Source organism: Sturnus vulgaris, chromosome 2 (genome assembly GCF_052056855.1).
Source record: "Sturnus vulgaris isolate bStuVul1 chromosome 2, bStuVul1.hap1, whole genome shotgun sequence".
In the NCBI taxonomy this organism is placed as follows: domain Eukaryota; kingdom Metazoa; phylum Chordata; class Aves; order Passeriformes; family Sturnidae; genus Sturnus; species Sturnus vulgaris.
The window spans coordinates 115980947-116000177 of NC_142244.1; the positions used below are offsets into that span (position 1 = coordinate 115980947).

General features: G+C 38.6%; 1 protein-coding gene across 1 annotated transcript in view; it reads left to right on the plus strand.

Annotated features, from left to right (window-relative positions):
* BRWD1 (bromodomain and WD repeat domain containing 1) overlaps nt 1–19231 on the plus strand; it is a 42782-nt gene that overhangs the window by 18516 nt on the left and 5035 nt on the right. The window contains exons 21-40 of the mRNA XM_014880624.2: nt 41–181; nt 1574–1659; nt 2519–2714; nt 3908–4024; nt 4123–4230; nt 4547–4671; nt 4769–4851; nt 5197–5308; nt 8372–8433; nt 9191–9346; nt 9952–10072; nt 11356–11481; nt 12023–12098; nt 12574–12618; nt 12717–12863; nt 13535–13687; nt 13963–14132; nt 15465–15700; nt 16446–16634; nt 17066–18052. Coding sequence (XP_014736110.2) covers nt 41–181; nt 1574–1659; nt 2519–2714; nt 3908–4024; nt 4123–4230; nt 4547–4671; nt 4769–4851; nt 5197–5308; nt 8372–8433; nt 9191–9346; nt 9952–10072; nt 11356–11481; nt 12023–12098; nt 12574–12618; nt 12717–12863; nt 13535–13687; nt 13963–14132; nt 15465–15700; nt 16446–16634; nt 17066–18052 — 3436 coding nt within the window. The remainder of the gene's footprint in view (nt 1–40; nt 182–1573; nt 1660–2518; nt 2715–3907; nt 4025–4122; nt 4231–4546; nt 4672–4768; nt 4852–5196; nt 5309–8371; nt 8434–9190; nt 9347–9951; nt 10073–11355; nt 11482–12022; nt 12099–12573; nt 12619–12716; nt 12864–13534; nt 13688–13962; nt 14133–15464; nt 15701–16445; nt 16635–17065; nt 18053–19231) is intronic.

Consider the following 19231-nt stretch of genomic DNA (forward strand, 5'->3'; position numbering starts at 1 on the left):
TTTTATTTAACTCCTGCTGTTTCCTTTCTTTATAAATTAGAGTGACTCTGAGTCTTCATTAATCCAATCAAAGCGTCGACTGCACAGACGGAAATATTCCAACTACAGGACAAGGAAGAACATTGAGCAGCTGGAGTCTTCTGAGGAGGAGAGGGACAACTGCCTTGGCTTGATAGAGCAGGTGAGTTCTCTGAGTTTGGACTGAGCCTGAGTTGCTCAATAAATGAAATTTCTTGTAGATGTGCCTTTCTCTGTTGAACAAGCAAACAAAAAACCCTACTCCTTCTTTTTCCAGAGAGAAAGTATTGCTTTAAACATGATCATTGTTAGCACTTCTCAAACCTTTTGTGTTGCTTTAATAAATGGCTCAACTGGTTTTGCTGAGAATCTTCTAAACTAAATCCACAGCCCACGGCAAAAATCTGATGGGCAATTGGTTGGCTTCAGGGGACATTTGGAGTTTAGATGGGTTTTAATGTTTTTCTGTGGAAATTTTGAAGGGTCTTGCTAATGTGGTTCTTCCACAGGGTCTGTTCCTCTTGGCCTGGGCTGACACAGAGCTCTGTGGGGGTAGCAGGAGCTTTTTGTTTGTGTCTGATGTGTTATCAGACTGTAAATGGGTGATAGGACTGCATGGACTGCCCTTGTCTTGCCTTGCCCACTAGGAAATAATTTTAAAGTGGGAAAGGGAAAAGTGGAATGAGCAGAGGAGCTCAGATTTATTGGAGCAGTCACTTTGTAAAGGAAGAGCAGTGAACAAAAGGGGGACATTCAGGAGATGAGGAAGTCTTGCAAGTAAGATGAGGAATGGTATCCCTTGGAAATTAATGATTTCCAATAATTAATCTCCTTTCCTTGCCCCTTAAAGCATTTCAATGTGGCAAAAAAAAAAATCACTTAAATTGAATGTAAAGTTCAATGAGTATTGAACTTTGGTATTGTAGTGTATCATCTACACAGAGTATGAGCAGGTTTTAGTGAGAGGACTCTTAGCTTTGTTACTGTGAAAATGACAGCTGGACTAATTCAAACATTTGAAGCTACAATTGAAATCTCATGGGATTTTCTCCTATTTTTAATTTTTTTGCTTGATAACATACAACTTGATATGAGCCGTGCATCATACTGACTCAGTTATGAAAAACACATTTAAAACATTATTTGATGAGCAACAATCAGGAAGTTATTAAAATCATAATATATTTTGGTGTATCTCTGCTGTTAAGTGTTGCAATTAGTACTTGGTCAGTCAATTGATACTAAAAGGGGAGGGGAAAAAAACCTCTCAACTTGCATAACTAATGAAAAAAATCATAGCAGTGACAGAATATCCCCTTGTGTGGAGAGATGTGATTGTTTTTCCTGATCCATTCCTTTTGTCATGTAAATTCTTCTCTGTCATTCAGATTTTATTATGTTCTTTACGTGACCTGCTTACTTTGATTTTTGATTTTAACAATCAAATTTTACAATTTTACCAAACTTCTTTTACATTTGATAATATGGACCACATGTTTTTAAGTTTAGACGCTTAAAACATGGGTTTGGCTTGAGTGTGTGTTTTTAACTTTAGGAAGCTGAAGAAAGTGAGGGCTCTGGTTCATCTGATGAAGAGGAAGAGTGGAGAAGTGACAAGAAAAGCAATAGCAATAGTTCTAGGTAAAGTGAAAAAACACATCTCATAATGAGTTTTACTTGAATTTTGACAAATTAAGAGTTTCATGAAAGCTCTGTTGTGCTTCAGATGTCATCATATGATAAAAATAATGATAATCATATAAGGTATCACTGACACCTTGTGTTGTTATTTACTGTTCCATTTCACCAAAACACTTTTATTTTTAATGTAACTCTAAGTCTCTCTGCTTTTTTTTGTCATATGGCAAAGAAAGGTGAGAGTCTGGAATATTTCTATGGTGTGTTTTGGTCTGGGTTCGGAGGTTTTGAAAAATTTTGTTTGGGAATTTTTTTTTCCCAATTTCGTTTGGGAATTTTTTGGGTTTTTTTTTTCCTCATTCTTAAAAGTTTTTTTGAGAAAATTGAATTTTTAAAAGTTTCTAGTTTTACGTAGAACTGTTATAGATAAGTTTTTAATTATCTCATTGTGGCTATTTTAAATATTTTTACAATCTTGTAGTACTAGAAATAAAAAATACTCAGAATGTGGATGTGTTACTGAGATTTGGATAAATGTAAAGAATTCAAGCAGCATTTGATTCTTGTGTTCGTTAGGGAGGGCTTCTAGTTAATCCAGAATTCCATTGCACAACTTTCTTGAATACATTTACTGATTTTAGAATTCACTAGACTTGAATTGTTCAAAGAAATGTGCTTTGAATTACTGGATTCTCCCAAAAATTCATGTTAAGCTTCAAGTGAAGTAATGGTTGCAACAGGGCAAAGTGATTTTGAAGTTGCTTTCAACAGCACTTGCAATCTGCTGGTATTTTTTGGGGAGAGTTGAGGATTCTGGAGTAGTGAGAGGCCGTGTTTGTGTTTCCCTGCCCTCTGTGCACAGCGATTCCTCGAGCCGATATTCCGACTGGATCGCGGACGCCGGGATCAACCTGCAGCCGCCGGTGCGCACCTCGCGCAGGAAAGCGCTCAGGTACTGCAGCACCTCCGAGGATGAGGTGTCAGCTGAGAAATCCTCTCCTCCCAAGAGGAGGAGGAGGAAGAGGAGGAAAAAACCCAAACCAAAAAAGCAGGAGGAGGTACGATTTTCATTTTTTTCTACACAGTCTTCAGTTCATTTCTCGCTTAGGAGTTAGGTCTCTTATTAAAAATTATTTAATTGTTACTGCCATTAGCCAAGGATCTTGCTGTCGCCACACACAGGGTAGATGGAATTGATTTGAGATCATTCCCAGTGTGAGGCATCTGCTGATCTGTAGAGAAGAATCTGCATTCCAAGTGAAGGTGCTTTTATTTTCCAAATAAAAAGGGTTCTCAAGGTTGATAGTGTTAAAGGGGAAATGTGTTTTATAAATACCAGTACAGAATATCACCCTTGTCCCAAGGGCATGGAGTGATAGGACAAGGGGGAAGGCTTTAAACTGAAGGAGGGCAAGGTTAGGTTAGATTAGGGAGGGATTCTTGACTCTGAGGGTGATGAGCCACTGGCACTTGTTGTCCACAGAAGCTGTGGCTGCCCCTGGATCCCTGGCAGTGCCCAAGGCCAGGTTGGGTACTGGGGCTTGGAGCAGCCTGAGATAGTGGAACGTGTCCCTGCCCATGGCAGGGAGGAGGTAGAACTCACTGATCTTTGAGGTCTCTTCCAACCCAAACCATTTTGTGACTCTAAAACTTTGTTAAATTGTCTGTTTTTTCACCTGCCTTAATACTTAGGGGACACAGTCACTGCATTGATGGTGGCCACTTATACTTAGGTTGAATCTTTAATTTTTTTATAAGTTAAAATTATTTCTCTTTTTTAAGCTACTAATTTTTAAGGTTGATTTAATTAATCACCTTTTTAAAGTTACAATAGCTACTGTTAGTTGTTTTTTCTCATAAAGGAGCAAAGAAATGCTTTTTTTTAAGCCTGGGGTAATTTTGATACATTTAGTCTGTTTTTCTCTCTATCCCTTCGCTTTCTTCCAGGTAGCATCAAATTTGCAGCTTGAATAGTTTTTAACTGTGTACTGAGACTGTCATCTAAATTATAAAACTTTCTGCTAAGGCCTGCATAATCATGACTTGCTCACTCAAATCTCCAGACAGGAATGGAATGTTTAGTACTAGCGTTACAAATACAGTTACAACTCAAGCAAAGCCTTGGATGAATTCTGCTGATACTGTTTGGAAATGCTGTAGATTAGTCCTTTATAACTTAAGCTGTTGTCTGCCAAGTCAAACCAGAATGATTTGTTTAGAATTCCTGTCCATTATGTCTGATTTTATGAAGGCTGATGCTGCAGCACAACCACTGAACTTGGAGCTATCCTACGACTGTCACCCTCCAGTTTGGATCACAGACACGGCTCTCCGAAGGTCCCCGTTTGTCCCTCAGATGGGGGACGAGGTAGGAACATGCATTAAAATCTTCCAATGCTTGTGATGATTGTAACTGCTAGATACAGGAAAACATTCACTGATTGGGCTTGTTGGGGTGTTCTTTAGGTGATATATTTCCGACAAGGGCACGAAGCTTACATTGAAGCTGTGAGAAGAAATAACATTTATGAACTGAATCCACACAAGGAGCCTTGGAGAAAAGTGGTGCTTAGGGTAGGTCTGCACTGAAGGTCCTGTGGCTTTAGAAAGCGTTTTATTATTCTATTTGCAAAACACAGATTTGTGAGGTTACTGATATTTCCCTATGGGAAAAGTATGTGCAATCATCAGGTTGTCTTTGGAATTTTCTGTGGGAAGCCAAATGAAATACCTGTGTTAAAATCCTAAGGCTGACAGATCGCCTTCCATTGAAATCTCAAATCTAATTTCAGTAATTTGCATGTGGGTACAGTTGGTTAATTCTAAACTAACAGTTCTGTGCATGGTCCCTAAGATAAAACTTGCTGAAGCTGTTTGTTCTTACCTGTAGGATCAGGAATTGGTAAAAATTGTTGGAATTAGATACGAAGTTGGTCCTCCCACATTGTGTTGCCTCAAGCTTGCCTTTATAGATCACGCCACTGGGAAACACACAGACAAATCATTTTCCATCAGGTATGTGCAGTTTTAGTTTCCTGAAAAGTGTTTAAGAATATGTTTCTCTTCTTCCCAAAGCCCTGAGGCACACGTGAGTGACGATTTTTTTATCCAGATACCACGACATGCCAGATGTTATCGACTTCCTTATCTTACGTCAGTTCTACGACGAAGCCCGGCAGAGGAACTGGCAGGCCTGTAAGTGTTTGCTGAGTGTTGGACTGAACAGTTTCGAAATCACAAATGTGTCCTTGGCTAATTGCTGCATGTGCTGTTTGTAGGGAGAGTTCTCCTATAGGCAAGAGTCAGAAATGTAAACCTTGAAGGGACTGCAGTAAATGTAAATACAGTCACCAAAATACATATCCAGACTGTTCTGTTCCCTTTTTCATTTTAAAGCTAAATAACAGACTTACATGTCAGTGGGTCTAGAACTTTAATTATGGAGAGAAATCAAGCAGTACAATCAGAAGTTTTTCTGACTGCCTGTGGCATCCACAGAGTTAAATCCTTCTCTCAGCAGATTCTCTGTGTTTGCTGCAGCCGACAGGTTCCGCTCCATTATCGACGATGCCTGGTGGTTTGGGACAGTGCTGGGTCAGGAACCTTATCAGCCTCAGTACCCAGACAGTCACTTCCAGTGTTACAGTGTCAAGTGAGTACAAAGAGATTTTATTTCTAATGTTATTAGAGTGCCTTTGCTCTCACACAACTGCCTCATTGCTTTGAGAATGTATAAATCGTTCACTAAAATTCTTTTGCTCCTGGTGTTGTCACTTAGTGGTTTTAAGTTGCTGCTGCAGCACAGTGTGGAAATGTAATAACTTGTGGCAATTTGTTAATGAGTAGTAATATGGTAAAAGCAGTTGTTGACCTCTTCACATTTCCTGGGTCCTTTCCACAAAGCAAGCAATGCAGTTTTCTGTGAACATTAATGGCTGGTCTGCACTGATAGTTGATTTGGGGATGCTGAATCTCCTCTGTGGTTGCTGATATCAAGGTCCTTATGCCTCAAGTCCTCACATTTTGTCTTTCACACTGGGCACCCTTTTTCATATCAACAGAGGACTTCACACATGGTAAACAATGGTAAACAAAGATATCTCTGTGTTCAGTGTTCAGATTCAGGGTATTGACCCTGTCCAGGCTATCTGGAATAGAACACAGGCATGGTTTGGGTTGGAAGGAACCTTGAAGATCATCTTGTTCCAGCCCCTTGCCAGGGGCAGGGACACCTTCTGCTATCCCAGATTACTCAGAGCTCCAGACAACTTGGCCTTGGACATTTCCAGGAATGAGGTAGCCACAACTTTTCTGGGCAACTTCTGTCAGAGCTTCACCACCCTCAGAGTCAAGAATTCCTTTCTAGTATCTAATCTAACCCTTCCCTCCTACAGCTTAAGGCCATTCCCCCTTGTCCTTCACTCCATGCCCTTGTGAAGGTCCCTCTCCAGCCTTCTTGTCACCTCCTTTAGGCACTGAAAGGATAATTCTGGGATTTTTTGTTTGGTTTCCCCCAGCGAGGGAGGACTGTGAGAAGATAAACAGTGAATATTCAATATTCCTATTTCCATCATGCCCAGAGATAGTTCCCATGTCTTACACAGTACATTTAATAGTCACAGTTTCATTGTTGGAGCACTTAATTGCTTTTTCACTCAAACGCTTTTGAACCTGTTGCTCACCACAAAGAAGGGAAATTTTATAGCTAATAGACAATTCAATGAGACTGCCAAGATTGTGTTACATGTTTTGGTTCCTTGTATCATCTACTTGTCTTTTCTCTGTATGATTTTCCTGGGTGGGAAGGTGGAAGTAACTTGTGAAGTTCTTGCCTGTTACCTTCCCTTCCATATTCCATCCATTCCATTTGTTTTGTTGTACCACAAATGTTCCTTAGGAGGAAGTTCAGGTGGGTTTTGGATTTTTCTTGGCCAGTTCCAGATCAGGTTTCCAGTTCTGAACAAAAACCTGTTTGTGCCAATTTCCTGGGCTCCTTTCTCCTGTAAGACCTAAAGGATATTTCAGTATTTTAATGCACCAGCATTTAACAGAAGAGTCTAGAGCTGCTTTGAAGGAAGGAATGCTGTGTTCCTAAAGATCCCTTTTCAAAAGGACTTTATTCTACCTGGCCTCACAAACAGCTCTTCCAGAGCAGAATCCTAAGATATGTGTATGAAAATATCTGGAGTGTTTGGCAGCTGTGTTTAGGTTTTGTGACCTGGCTGTGTCTGTTGCTCTTTCTGTCACATTTACTTCAATTTATTGTTGTATGGAAGATAAATTAATTGAAGATAATTTTCCTCTTTTTTTGTTATTTTATTGGCAAGACAATAGTAGCTGTTTGTGTAGAAGCAGCTTGATTTATTATGAAGTTGCATTACTTGGGCAAGTGGAACTTAAGCAGAACTGAGTGAGGTTTAAGGTGTATTAAACTCTTGATAAAGTCTTGCATGCAAAATTATGAATGAATATATCCATTTGTGAATATCAACAACTTGTAAAGTATTGTACAATAACTGGGGAGGAAAACTGAACAGATCAACCTTTAGGACTCTTAGTTCATAAAAATCAAACAGATTGAATGATCTAAGTTTTCCTAAGGCATTGGGAAATCCAAAACAATGGAGAGCTGCTCTTGCCAGAGCAGGGGTTTAGTTATAAAATACTCTGGGCATGATCATTTCAGTTTCAATTGGTTTGAAATAAATACAAGGAGGCATTAGACCAAATATCTGAATTTATTAAGGCATCAGAAGTAGACCCAGGAATTTGGAGAACTCTGACAGGAAACTGCTGCCAAAGCTGCAAAGCTCTGGAGGGAAATTGGTAACTGCAGACTGATCTATTTGTTTCTGGCATTTGCTTGTAATAAAAAATAAAACTGGGAGCATAAGGATTAACCCAACTGTAGGAGAGGTCCAGCCCTCCATCTGTACAGGGTATTTCTTCCTCTATGGATCAGTGACGTGTGAAGCTGATCCAGTCAGACGTTTTTTACCTTGAAAATAGCAAAGTGCATTGGTATTTTAGGTGTTTTTAAAAACATGTAAAAATCTGCCCAAATGTGGTGGATTTTGGAGAGATCTCTGAATGATGTTCACACCTCATAGTTCAGTATCAGAGTGAATATCCAGATCTATCAATAACACTTGTGTTGCTTTTGCTTTGTCTTGGATCTTAATTGACTTCAGTTTCTTTTTTTTATTTATATTTATTAGTTTTATATTTATTATTTTCTTTGTCTTAATGTCCTCTGCCCCATAAATTTTCATGCTGGCATATGAAATTCCTCATTTCCTGTTCTCCCTTAATCCACTTGAGCAGCTCCTGCTGTGAAGAGCAAGAAAAATCCTCTCCTGTATTTTTCTCAAATCTTCCCCTTGATGTTATCTCACTTTTCCAAGTGTGCAGCTTATTTTTCTTCCTCATCTTTCTGATAAAAACTCTGTAAAATTGATTTATGTATTGGGTAAGTTGCATACAGCCAAAATCAGGAGCACAATTTTAATCTGAAATTGATTATGAAGAATTTCCTTTTTGCTGATTGCAAACCAATGCTTTTGTTTATATCCATGTTTTTTAGTGTATTTTGTCAGTACCTACTAATAGCTGTAATTTAAATGTGCTGATAGCTGAGATTTAAATATGCTTGGAGGGGAACACTTCTGAGTCAAGGTAACTTTAAATTTTTTATTTTTTTTACTTGGTGAATCAGATGGGACAATGGTGAAATTGAAAAGCTGAGCCCATGGGACATGGAACCAGTCCCTGATAATGGTAGGTAGAAACCCTTTAATGAAACAGCCTAATGAGCTTCTCCCTCTTGCCAGTTCCTTTGTTTCATGCAGGTAGTGGACCTGAGGTGATTCCTCTCTTAAAGACAGTCTTGATTCAGATTTAGTGAAATAATTTGAATGTACCTATATTTTTTTCCTTTTGCATCTTCCAGAGCAGTTTTGAAAAAAATAGTTTAAATGTGTAGCTCTGACTTAAGGAATAAAACCTGTTACTTCCAAATGTCAGATTTCGAAAACCATCTCAAGTTTCAAAACTATGAATTTGTTGTAGTATACTATAATACAAGGGTGTGCAAGAAGAATTTAAATAAAATAAATTCCAGTCAATAAATCCTTACTGCACATAGTTTAAAACCAACAATTTATAAAGTATTCTGATCAAATCCAGATTATCTGTAAATAAAAGAGTGGCATTTATGCTTTGTCTTAATATTTCACTTTTCCAGTACTTGTCAGTACCAGCTGGGAGAGGGGAGGAAAGTTTGGGAAATGCTGAGGAAGTAGTTACTGAATAAGCTGTCAAAAAGATAATAAACTTAATTCAAAACTGCAGAAAAACAGAAATTAAAACATTTTGCTGTTTCTATCCATTTTTGTGTAATTTTTTCCCCTTACCATGAAACTCTACTTCAAGGCAAGGATTTTTTTTGTCAGTTGCAAGCATGCGATTATTTAATAACTGTGAGTGCTCAGCAATTTATCTTGTTCTCACTCCTTCCCCCATTTGCTGTCTTCAGTTGATCAGCCTGAAGAATTAGGAGCGAGTGTCTCTGTGACTTTGGAAGAGGTGGAGAAGCTCCTGTACAAACCCCAGGAGGGGGAGTGGGGGATGAAGTCCCGTGATGAGGCCTGTGAAAGGATTATCCGTGGGATTGATCAGCTCATGACTCTTGGTGAGTGTGAGCTGAGCTTCAGGTGGTTTTCTCCTGATGTTACATTTATAAAGAGCCTGGAGTATCCCTGGCATCCCTTAAAAATTCCCTGTGATAAAGTGCTTTAATGAGCAGATGTTGAAGAACTCTGTGCAGTTCTTCATGTTTGTTCTGAGATCTTTATGATTTTAAACATCATTGGTTTTATAACGCCCAGCTCACTTGCCATGGACCTTACAGGCTTTGAAATAAAATCCCAAAATGGCTTGGGTTGGAAGGGACCTCAAAGCCCTAAAGTTCCTGCCATGGGCAGGGACACCTTCCACTTCCACTGTCCCAGATTGCTCCATGCTCCTGGCCTTGGGCACTGCCAGGGATCCAGGGGCGGCAACAGCTGCTCTGGGCACCCTGTGCCAGCCCCTGCCCACCCTGCCAGGGAACAATTCCTAATTCCCAGTATCCCATCCAGCCCTGCCCTCTGGCACTGGGAGCCATTCACTGTGTCCTGTCCCTCCATGCCTTGGGAATTGTCTCTCTCTGCCTTTCCTGTCAACTCCTTCAGATACTGGAAGGCCAAAAATGAGGCCAAACAGTGAAATTTTGCTGTTCTTGCCGTTTTTAACCAGACATCTCAGCAGCTTTTGCTGGCCCAGTGGACCTGTGCACGTACCCCAAGTACTGCACGGTGATCGCGTATCCCACGGACCTCAACACCATCCGCACCCGGCTGGCCAACAGGTTCTACAGGTCAGTGCTGCCAGGGACAAACTCACCCGGGCACTCTCTTCAGAGCTGCTATAAACCCTGACATGCTTTCTTTGAGAAATTCACTATTTGAAATCACCACATATTAAAACTCCCTCAGTTTGAGCTGTCATCAGCACTGAAGCAGCTTTTGAAGTGCTGTCCTTCAGTTACTTTGAACTTAAAGAAGGTTAAGCTCTTGCTATTTTCAGAAAGGAGCTTAAACACAAGAGGTGAAATGTTAAATATTGACAGCAGCGTTTTAGAGAAAGAGGGAAGAGTGTAATGATGACAAAGCTCTGGTTTGCTGGATATGCTGGTCAGCCATAGCTTGAAAATAAATTTAAGTATATTCTTCATCTGGACCTGCATTCAGTGTGTCTGTAAATGCAGTGCAGAGACATTAATAGTGATTTTCCTCCTGTATAAGATGGAAAAAATGTCTTGGGAAGTCATTGGAAATTCTGTAAGTGAAGAACTGCAGACTTGGGGTATCTCTGCTTCACAGGTATAAGGAATTGGGAAAACGAGTTGCACAAATGAAATTACGTGTTTGTGGCAGCTCATTTCTATCAAATTATAATTTCAGTTTGTAGCAGTTTCTCAAATCTGTCATTTTGCAGGGGGCACTGTTTTCAGTGGTCAGTTGGCCTCAAAGTAAGGTCTTTTAGGGAAGACAGGGACATCGTAGCTGGGATGTCTTTAAAAATGTAATTAATTGGCCAAAGCTCTTGTAACTCCTTTTTAATTGCTTGTGCTTTGTATTTATTAATTAAAAGTCCTCAGATATGACTCAGCTTGTGTTCTGTTTCTCAAGGCTTTGTAACAAGCAGCTGCTTCTAATATTTCCAGAAGAAATGTGATAATTTAGAGTAGTGATTAAATTATACCCCCTCCTTTTGAATAAGTCAAATGTAAGCTTTTAAAAAATGCTTGTTTTTAAAGGTTCCAGGAAATCCACCATCATTGGGATGATTTCAGTTGTATTTTATGATTTAAGGGTAACAAATGCTGGTGCTTACTTGGCCAGCTGAACTAACCGAGTTTATATCTCAAAATGTCTAAGGATGAATTATCAGTAATGAGTTGGGAAATGAGTGATGAAAAATGTACATTGTTGGTTTTGCTTCCTTGGGTTTTCCATGTGAAGGAAACGTTTGAGACTGCCCTAAAGGGATATACAATAGGGCATGTAAATCTAACATGGACAGGAAATCACAGAGATAATTTTTGCTGGTTTTAAACTTTTCTTTAGTATTAAAGATGCAGTATTTTCTAATTTGAAGGAGAATTTCAGCATTGGTTTGGGAAGTCAGATACATTGAAAGCAATGCCAGAACCTTCAATGAGCCTGGGAGTGCTATTGCCAGAGCTGCAAAAAAAATCACCACACAGCTCCTCAAGTTTATCAAGTAAGTGGCATTTTATTTAAATACTGCTTGAATCTTCATGCTTCTGAACAGTGGAGAGTGAAAACAGCTTAATTAATATCCCTTTGTGGTGATCCCTGCTTTGACTCTTTTCAGTGCAGTAAGGAGAGATGTATAATTCTGAGTGTTACCCTAAATACTCAAGTGTTTAGCTTAGAGGCATTTCACTTTTTTTCCCTGGTATTACAGTCCCAAAATGTCACTTGACGTTGAGTATGTGAAGTAGCTCAGCCTGTAAAAAGTAACTTCTGTGCTGTTCTGTGTAGAAGTTCCTGTTGTAGCTTGTCTGACTTCGTTGAAAGATTAAAATAAACTGAGAGGTTTATTTTGAAGTGAGTGTGGGCAGCCTTCCTGCAGCTGGGCAGGCCCCTTTCAAATCCCTAATCTTAATTTTTATATTCCATTTAATACTCAGTTACTGTCTTCCCTTTTATATGGAGTACTTGCTTGTGGCTGAGTTGAATTTAGGAAACAACAGCTCTGCTTTTGCTATTCCAGTAACAGAGATTTAATTGCATTGCAGTGACCAGGACTGTACAAATATTTTTGAATTATGTAGCACAACAGATGATGAACAAGATTGTCATGATGCTGATCTGGTAAGTTGGGTTTTTTGGTGGAAAATTCCAGTAATTTATGTTATTTTCTTACTAGCAACCTTCAAATATTTTTGGTAAAATTGCTGAGTTATTTACATAGCTAATACAAACATGAACTGTGTAGCAATTTTTATGAATGCTTTATGTCACTTATTATCAGTGAATTGCATTACTGGTAATATTTAGTCACTGAAGTTCAAAGCTGTTGGGTAACTTCTAATTGCAATTTCTGATGGTGGTTTTTCCTTTTCTCAAACCACTGAAGATTCCAGACTCCAGCTCTTGTCCTTATCTAGGATATTGCTTTCCAGGTCTCCCAGATGATGAGATTTTTTTATGCTCATCTTTTGTCTTATTGAAAGAATTAAGAAGAAAATTTAATTTTACCACAGTCTCAAATCTAATGACACTTTTAGCCTCCATCACCTATTTTTTCCTACATCACTTTTATGATAATTGATTTTATTTTGTGCAGGATGATGAAAAATGTGTTCCAAGAACATCATACAGAAGAAGAAAAGTGAGTTGGCCAATCTTTATCTTATAACCCAAATCAGGTTGATTTTTTTTCTTGCTGTATTCCATTAATACTTTTCCTAACTATTTTTTCCCCTCAAGGGACGGGGTTTAAAAAAAGGAAAAACCTTGAAAAGTGGCTATGATGAAAACTGTTGGAAGAAGCAGTGCATGGAACTGGTGAATTTAATTTTCCAGTGTGAGGATTCTGAACCCTTCAGGCAGCCAGTTGATTTGGATCAATATCCTGTAAGTTGTACTTGATAACATTAATAAATTCTTTTTTTCTTGCTATTTTGCTGTGCCTTGTAAGGGAATTATTTTAGAAAAATTTGTATTTTCTTAATTAAAACAAGTTTCTTGAAGGTCTAAAATCTTTTTACTGAGCCTGAGCTATGATTAGATTTTTTTTTTCCCTCTCTTTTAGTTGTTCATGGTAATCTTACTACCCCCTCAGTCTCTTTTTTTCTCTAAAAACCCAACAAACTTAATTTAAAGGAAAAAAACTTCTTTATAGCCCATAACTTCTCCTGGTGACTCCACATTTTGAGTTTGAGTATCATTTCAGGTTTTAAAAACATCTTGAGGTTCTCTAAAATAACATGAATGAGAGAGAAAGAAAGATTGAGATGTTTCAATGGGGTTTGACTTGGGGGTTTTTGTGTGGTTGTTGTGTTTTGGGGATTTTTTTTTTTATACCAGATCTGTTGTTTCTCACAGTAAAATTCGTGGGATAATGAAAAGGAGATGTTAAATCAACCTGTCTCAGCAAAAGTGTTACTTTCTGCTGTGGTGTTTCTCTTTCCACTGCTGCCAAAGATAATTTGTGTCATTTTAACTACTCCTAAATGAGAAATAAAATTCAAAAGTTTTTTTTTCCTTTATATTTCACAGAAATCTTTTTTCTTATTTTTTTATAGGATTACAGACATATTATAGACACTCCAATGGATTTTGGTACAGTGAAAGAAACTCTGGAAGCTGGGAATTATGACACTCCAATGGAACTGTGCAAAGACATCAGACTGATATTTAGTAATGCAAAATCTTATACTCCAAACAAAAAGTCAAAGGTAGCTGTTAATATCAGAGGGTTTGTGAATGTCTTAAAATTAAATTAAATCTTGTTTTGCAATTTGTTTATCAGTACTTTTGATAAAGCTGCTGCTTGGGTGGATAGTGGAGAGAAATAGGGCAAAAACATTTTATATGTTCATTTCATATTTATTTGGTGTTACACAGGACTGCCTGTGCTTTTCCTATTGCTTTTCTGTGCAGTTTTGAATATTACAAATATTAGCCTTGGATCAAAGGCTCTGTTTTTAATAGAAACCACTTCCTTACCTAGATTTACAGTATGACCTTGAGATTGTCAGCACTGTTTGAAGAGAAAATCCGAAGAATTGTTTCAGATTTCAAAAATGGGCAGAAACAGAACGAAAAGCTACGGAAAAACCAGAGGTACACGAGAAGATTTAATAATCAAAGCTCAGTGCAGCAGCCCACCAAAATGCTCAGGTAATCAAATTATGAAAGTATAAAGATTTATCTCAGCTGACTGATATTCATGTTGGCTCTCACATTTAGTCTGTGAAGAGGGGAAAAATTTCTTTTTTTAATGGTTTGCAACCCCAGTGAGACTTTTTATAATTTTCATGTAGTAGGGAAAATATGTTTAAAAATCAGGGTCTTTTGTTGTAATATAAAACTGAGAAATACAAGGAGACAGACGAGTAGAAAAGCTTTTCTTTAATATTTGAATCAGAAAATCAATATTTAACTAAAATGCTGAGGAATGAAACAAAAATTTACTTGCTGGATATATTACAAAGCTGAAAATCTGCATAAATTGTGTTTTGTTATATAAAGTCAGTCCTATGGAATTTTTAGAAATTGTCACTTGCTGTTGCATTCAGTTAGGAGCTGGATTTGCCTGTTCTCTTTTGAAGACAAACAATTTTGACACAATTGCTTTTCGACATAATTAACTCCTGCTCTTAATTTGCATGTGGGACAATAAATGTGGCAAATTACTGAAACTGAGCTTTTCCCTTCTGCTGCTGCCCAGTCTTGCTTCTCTGGCAGGGAAAGGGTGGGAGTAAGAGTTTTAATGAAAAGAAAAAAAAAAAATCTAACTTCAGGGACCAGGATAGGTGGAAATTGTCTTTTGAATCTCATTTGTGCTCATATCTGGAGAATTGTGTGTGACTGTTCAGTCGGGCACAGCAGAAGTGAGGTTTGGGATAACAAATTATACACCTTGTGCACCTGAATGAGTGTCTGAAAACCTGAAAAATTTAAGGAAAAAATCTGATAAAACAGTTCTGTAGATGAAAATAATGGACTGAGCAGGATGGCAGGTAGCACTCAGGCTTGTGGCAGTAAGGAAGGATCAAATGAGTGAGGTTTTCTTTCTTTTAAACTGTAAGGTTCCACCTGCTGTGTTCTGGGAACTCAGTTTATTGTAGAATAATGTTTGCATGGATAGCATTTAGTTGGAGGCTCATGTGCAATTAAGTAGAGGCTGGGAATCCAACAGGAACTGAGGCTGCTGCTGCAGTGAAAATAAGAGAACATGAATTGTCTGGAGGACATCCACCATTAAATTCTGTTTCTCAGAGCAGAGAAAGATTGTCTCCTCTTGTATGACTTCCCTAGGAGTGCAGACTTATTTTAATGAAAGTACTTCATGTTTATCCTTGCCAGAATTACAATTGTCCCATGCCACATTAACTCATAAAATGCCCTCCCAGAAACACAAAATCGTATCAAATGTTGTTAAAATACAGAAATGCTTTCCTCTCCTAGTTTTATGACCTGTGTTGCTTTTTCCACTTTCTCTTTCACTAGAAATCTGAAGCAGAAACCATTAAAGTCTCAGGCCAAACTTGAATGTGAGCAGGAAGATTCTTTTCCTCAGCCTACCTCAAGCAGAGCCGCCTGTGTCACAAGCCATAAACCCAACGCTGGCTCCTCCAACCAGAGTTCCTCGGGAGAATCCTCGGATTCTGCCTGCCTGCCCTCCTTTGAGAGGAATGGGAAGGCGAGATCCACAACACTAACTAATTGTTCTGCTTTGTCATCAGGTCAGAATTTCGAATTGCTGCAATTTGCATTCCGAGTTGTTAAATGAGCTTTGTGTTTGTAACGTGCAAGTTTTTTACACAAGGTTTCAGGATTTGGTGTGATGCAAAGTTTTGTGTTTTACTGGATTTTGGATGCATTATTATAAAAAGATTTGTGTACTATATATAATTTTTTTTGCTTTAAAATCATGTAGAATATAGTAAATTTTTATTCCTGTCAACAGGAAAGCATAGAGTATTTGATAATTGATACTGTATAAAATACAGATTATATGCCCATATATGTGTATGTATGTTATATAAAACTTGTTATCCATAATTAGCAAATGACAGAAGTTCCCTGAAACTTTAAAGCTTTTCTGTCTTTTCCCCTACACTTCACCTTGATAAAAGTTCACCTTATTTCAAAGAATAAGAATGCAAATTCTGGTAAAATCTGTTAGAAAATGTTCTGTGTTTTAGGGTTTTTTTTAAACATGCTTTTCCTTTAAATCTGGTGCTTGAAAAGAGCTGTTTTATTTTATTTGAAACTTAAATTCAGGTTAAAGAAGCTTTCTGTCACTGAACACTGTATGAATATGGATTTTTTTGGGGTATCAGTTCGATCCCTGTAAGACATTCAGGCATGAGAATACATTTTAAGTTAATGTGAGGATTGTGAAGATTCCAGGATCACCAAGACATAACTCTAAACTTGAAACTGTTTAGAATTCTAACTGCCAATTGCTTTATTTTTTTTTAACAGAGAGTGAAGTAGAAGGTTCTGGGGTTTCTTCACCTACTTCCTCTTCATCTTCATCCTCCTCAAGCAGCTCAGAAGACAGCAAAGGCTGTTCTGGGGCTCCTGTGTCCTCTCCCCTCCACAATGGCGTGTGCAGGAGGAACAGCAGTCGCAGGCTCACTCGGAACCGAGCTGCTCAGAGGAAACAGACAGGTGGGGTGGCAGGACAAATGCATCTTTTTATAGTTATATATTTATATTTATAAAAATAACTGAGTGGAGTTAGTGGGTTTTTTTAATGGTTATATGTGTAAGATACTATTTTTTTAATTGGTGCTAGTTTTGAAGCTCTCAAATACTACAGTCAAGTTTTTAAAATATTTTTTTCATGACTAGAAGAAGAGGGCAGATATCAAGAGCCTGGTGAGAGGAAATGACTTGCAGCATATCTTAAGGAAAAAAGCAGCAATTCATAAAGAAGTTCTAATTGTCACAAAACCAGAATAAATCTGAAATTTCTGACAGCAAAAGCACCTGTCACTGGGAATGTCATCATGTCTGTGGGTTGAACCTGTCCCAGTTTTGACAAGACTTCAGAACTGCTATTTCATATTTAAAATATTGATCCCTGCTTTCCTTTACAGGAACACTTCTTCAGGAGAACGGGAATACAAGGAAAGCAGTCAGGAAAAAGTTATATGGAAGTGACTCTGAAAATACTTCAGCAGTGACATCCGAGCCCCTCAGCAACAGCAAGGGCAGGCACAGGAAGACGCCCCGCAGGAGCGCTGCTGTGGCTGCCAACAAACTGAGGCTGATGAGTGACGTGGAGGAAGAGGTGTCGAGCTCGGAGAGCATCGGCATCTGCAGGAACAGGAAGCTCCCGCACCGCAACGCCTCGGCCGCCGCCAGGAGGATGCTGCTGGAGGGATCCGAGGATGAGGCAGGCTTGAAGTCTGAGAGTGACAAAGAAATAGAAGAGCAGCTCACCAAGAGGAAAACTCTTTCTCAGGCTGGCTGCTCTGCTCCACGGAGGAAATTCGTCAGTGATTCTGAGAATGGGAGCTCGGATTCCGAGCCCGACACGCAGACCAAGCAGAAGAGCTGGCAGAGCAATGGGCACAAACAGCTCCGGGGCCCTGTCTGCTCTGTGTCTCCCAAAGTGAAAAGTCCCACCTTAGACTTTTCAGAGGAGGACTCCAAAAGCCATAATTCCGAGGATGGCAGCAGCCAAAAGGTTTCTGGCCAGTCAACACCTACACATCACAAGCCTGCAGTGAGCAATTCTGAGGATGAGGTGGACTCGGAGTCGGACAGGTGGAATGGCAGGAAGGGCTCTGGGCTGCAGCTATCCCCTCCTTCAAAAAAAGCAAAAGTCTTGAGTGATTTAGAGGACACAGCAGAATCTGAAGCAGAAGCCAGAGAGGAGGAGGAGGAGGAGGAGAGCTGTGTGTGGGACAGCTTGGTGCCCACCAGGATTGTGAGGAGTTCCAAATCTGGAGCTGCCTCCAGCTTCCATCGCTCTTCTGATTCAGACTCGGAGAGTGATTCCAATAACAGCAATTACTGTGAAACTTCTGCAAAAGCAAAGATGAGGAAGAGGAAAGGAAAAACAAAAATCGTTAGAAAAGGTAACATTTTAAAAATTAATTTCTCTATTTCTTAATACTGAGTAAATGACAGAGAAAATCTCCAAAAGAGCAGTGTGTTCTCTCTCTTTGTCCAGTTCCTTGTTTTGAAGATTTTGGTAACCAAAACCCTCTGGTTTGCAGTTCTGTTACCTTGCCTTAATTTTCTGTTGAGATTTTCTGTGCTACAGCAGATTTCCAACTGTTATTTTCAGTTGAAGTAACTTTATTGATAGTTTTTCAAAACTAATTTGATGGAAAGATGTTTAAATTATTCTCACAATCATCGTGTGCACCAGAACCCGAAACTTGATTTGACTCTGAGATTTTATTCTGTCAATGATGTGTAGAGTCCTTAACACAGACAGGCACTTGGCAGAAGTGAGATTTATATTCCACTTTTTCCAGAAGGTTACATTCTTTTATTTTTGGCTTTTATTCTGTAATTTTTATCTGTCACTCAGTTCTTTGTGTGCTGGCTGATCATGATTTAGAGAGTTGGTTTGGTTTGGATTTTTTTTAAAGCTTGCTGATGTTTTTATTAAACCAAGTCATGTACATTTTGCCTTCATGTAATCAGGGAATTGGTCTTGATTTGGAATTTGAAAGAATATTCAGAGGTCGGTGTCTGGTGTAGTCCTTCCAAGCCTGTCAATGTGCTTTAAGAATCTTAAGAAAATTGTCTGTTAAGATGACTCTTGACAGTTTTCCACAAGGAATATTTACTTGTTTTGTCCCAAGAACTTATATTTAATACATATATAGGGGCATACTTGAAGAGTTTCTATTTTTCAAATAAATATGTATTTTTTATATCTATAACTGTAACTATATATGTGTATATACACTCTGCTCAATTAGCCAGCTAAATAATTTATGTGGAAGCTTTGCTTTGGTTATTTTTAAATATGTATAATATAAATAATATATACATTACAGAGCTATATATAGACTGTTTTACACCTAAAAATAGATTCTGTTATATATAATATATTTTGTAGATATGTAGTGTTTAGCATGGGATTTTATAGATCAGAAAAGATTGGAAGCAGTTTTCAGATAAATTGTGCCAATACCTTGTGGGCTGCAGTGCCCTCTGCAGTTGAGCTGGTTGGAGCTAAGACTGGATTTTCCTGCCCAATATTCCAGGTTTGGAGTTTGGGTTTTGGGTGCCTGAACTCC